Below are 3,420 nucleotides of genomic sequence, written 5' to 3'. Positions count from 1 at the left end.
TTTTTTTTTCCCCATATCCTCCCTCTGCCACATCCTCCAGATTTTTTCCTTTGTTTACCATTCTTCCAATTTGACTTACTTTTTTATGATGGGAAGATAGAACGGATGCCTCTAAAATGGGCTCCAAATCTCCTTGGTGGCTGTCATTATCACCTCTCCTTGTACCATCCAGGTGGTGCCCTTTTCTGAGCCTTACATCTGGCTCTGGAGTCCTGCTGCACCCCAATCGGTTTTCTGTTGGCTCGTTCATGGGATACCCAAGCCTTTCTTACAAACAGGTCTGTCTTTCTGTCCCTTCTTCTTGGGAGAATGGACCTTCAGGATAGTGAGTTGATCCTAAGAAGATGAAAGTTTTTAAAAAATGCGTTAAAGGAGTGCTGGGGGAAAAATACCAGTTATTATATATCCAAACGATAGAATATTCAGCAATCAATAACAATAAAAAAATAATGTATTCAAAAGCTATATTTGTTGATGGGAAGATAACCAAAAATCTTTTTTTAAATGAAAAACACAGGACACAAGGCAACATGAATAGTATGTTCCCACTCACATGTTATAAAAATATATAAGTATATGTAAGTGTATACATACTAGAATAATTAATGAAAAATATTTAAAACCATACTCTTGGTACAGAAGAACACAGGGAAGAACCTCAGGTCTGAAGTGAGAAGAATAGTTACTTTGCTCTGTCTGCATTTTTTTTTTTTTACCATGTATCATATTACTTGTTTAAAAAATAGTATGCAATTAGAAATTAGAATTCTAAATACTCATTGTATATATTAGAAAGAATATACGTAAGTTTATATATTATAACTGGGCTTTACATAACCAATCTCATTTAAACATCACAATGACCCTACAGGGTATTTTTATTTCTAGTTCACAGGTAAAGGAAAACAAAACTCACCACACTTTATAAAAAATAAATAGGACAAAGTCTTCAAATTTATAAGCACATATTATCGATAATATTTTGTATTCAAAAGGTTTAATGTCTTACATTTCAACTTTTTTGAGTCATTCTGAACTCTAACTAGACTACCCTAGAAGGAAGAAACTCAGGACCAAAACATACATGTTTTACATCCATCTGGGTTACCAGAAAGTGCTATGCATACAAATGTTTAATGAATATGTGATAATATTTCAATGCTCTTAAGTGCTAAGAATATTTTCAGAAATCATTAATTTCTCTCTAAACTGGACTGCAGCAAGTAAGTCTTAGGAGTTCAAGCTTTTCAAGTCCTTGGCACTCTACCTCTTAACTCACGGACGTAAGCTTATTTTAGACAATTAGTTGAATATCCAATTAAGGATTATTACAGTCAATCCAACCAGAAATACCAAAACAGGAAGAGACCAGGGTATATGCTAGCTAATAAATTCCATATGGTTCAAAGTTCTTAGTGGGGAAAGGAGAAGTAGGACAAAGTAGGAGAACCTAGACACCATAAAAAAGAAGGTAATAGGTGGATTAGTGTTCATATATATGGATACACAGACTAAGAATTAGTCAAAGACATAGAATTAGAGTAAAAATTAGTCAACTGTTGGTTTCACAAATCATGTGAGTTTGCTACAGGATTTCTCGAAGGGCTTTCAAAGTATGTAGGGCAAGAAGAAACAAAAATCTAAAGAATACCAAACCTGGGCATGTACCTGGCCAAGCACATTATACTACTGAGATTATAAATTATGTTATTAATGCCCATTTCTGAAAGAGGAAACAGAACTAATAATGCCTTCTATTTAATTATATTATTTAAAGCTCGAAAAGCTATTCACACACACCATTTCACTTTGTTTCAGGGGAGAGGCAGCAAACATTTACTGAGAATCAACAGAGGCAGTAAACATTTACTGAGAATAAACAAAGGTAAATTCTCTACCAGATAATTTACATGTGGTATTTCATAGAATCTTTAAAAATAGCCCTCTGAGGTATTATTATCCTCCATTTTGAGGATTAGAGATTGGATAACTTATTCAAGGTCATTAGGATTCAAAGAGAAGCAGCTGTGTTATACCCAGTTTCTGAACCTCACGAAGTTCATGTGCTTTCCACTGTGCAACAAAATTAAGACTGGGGTGAGTAAAAGATAAGAAAATGAACCCTAAAGGTAGTTGGTCTACATCACAAGAAAACTACAGAGTCAGGATCTTGATGCTCAAGCTGTAGCAAGTAGAATAAAGCTTTGTAAAGTATTCTTGAAATATCACCACACTAGGTCAGGCACAGTGGCTCATGCCTGTACTCCTGGCACTTAGGGAGGCCAAGGTGAGAGGATCACTTGACTCCGGGAGGTGGAGGTTGCAGTGAGCCAAAAAAAAAAAAAAGGCCAGGAGCGGTGGCTCACGCCTGTAATCCCAGCACTCTGGGAGGCCAAGACAGGTGGATCACAAGGTCAGAAGATCTAGACCATCCTGGCCAACATGGTGAAACTCTCTACTAAAAATACAAAAAATCAGTCTCTACTAAAAATATAAGAAATTAGTTGGGTGTGGTGGCACGTGCCTGTAATCCCAGCTACTCTAGAGGTTGAGGCAGGAGAACTACTCAAACCCGGGAGGCAGAGGTTGCAGTGAGCCGAGATCACGCCACTGCACTCCAGTCTAGCAACTCCGTCTTAAAAAGAAAAAAGAAAAGAAAAATATCACCACACCAAACTTCTCATCAGCAGGAGCTATATATGGAGGAGTGTTGCTCATTTATGACTATAAATGCATGCTTGGGCAGGCACAGTGGCTCACACCTGTAATCCCAGCACTTTGGGCAGCTGTGGCAGGAGGATCACTTGAGCCCAGCAGTTCAAAACCAGCTTGGGCAACAAAGTGAGACCCACCTCCACCAAAAAAAAAATTTTTTTTTTAATTAGCCGGGTGTGGTGGCACGTAGCTAGTAGCTGTAGTCCTAGCTACGCAAGAGGCTGCAGTGGGAGGATCACTTGGGCCCAGGAGTTCAAGGCTGCACTGAGCTCTAATGTATGACTACACTCCAGCCTGAGTAACAAAGCAAAGACCCTGTCTCGTAATAAAACAGAAAAAGAAAAACTGAAATGCTCTATTAGTTAGAATTGTTTTGTAATCCTCATCTCAGAAAAAGAAATCCAATGACAAGAAACAAGATTTCCCCAATAATTTTTAAGGATCCTCCTTAAAATAAAAAGAAGAAAATCAACTCTCCAGTAAACTCCTGAGATCAATAGACATTCCTATCAATAATGTTTTCTAAATTCACAAGTATGATAAAATAAGAATGAAGAAAATAAAGTGCCGCAAAATCTACAAAGAAATCAAATATTCGCCACTCTACAGAAAGCAGGAAGACCTATGATACTGACTTTCAACAATAGAACTGTTGAAGTAAAAGTATGTCAACCTTCGGGTTCCCATAAATTTAACAAAACAGAA

General features: G+C 37.2%; 1 protein-coding gene across 2 annotated transcripts in view; it reads right to left on the bottom strand.

Moving 5' to 3' along the window:
* The window catches only part of ADIPOR2 (adiponectin receptor 2), a 110,593-nt gene that overhangs the window by 36,593 nt on the left and 70,580 nt on the right, over nt 1-3,420 (bottom strand). For both annotated transcript variants that reach the window (XM_011967148.1, XM_011967149.1), the window contains one exon: nt 80-336. In XM_011967148.1, the coding sequence (XP_011822538.1) occupies nt 80-250 (171 nt within the window). In that variant the 5' untranslated portion in view covers nt 251-336. The remainder of the gene's footprint in view (nt 1-79; nt 337-3,420) is intronic.

Source organism: Mandrillus leucophaeus, unplaced genomic scaffold (genome assembly GCF_000951045.1).
Source record: "Mandrillus leucophaeus isolate KB7577 unplaced genomic scaffold, Mleu.le_1.0 Scaffold79, whole genome shotgun sequence".
Taxonomy (NCBI): domain Eukaryota; kingdom Metazoa; phylum Chordata; class Mammalia; order Primates; family Cercopithecidae; genus Mandrillus; species Mandrillus leucophaeus.
Note: the sequence above shows the minus strand (reverse complement) of the source record. Positions and strands in the feature narration are given on the sequence as shown.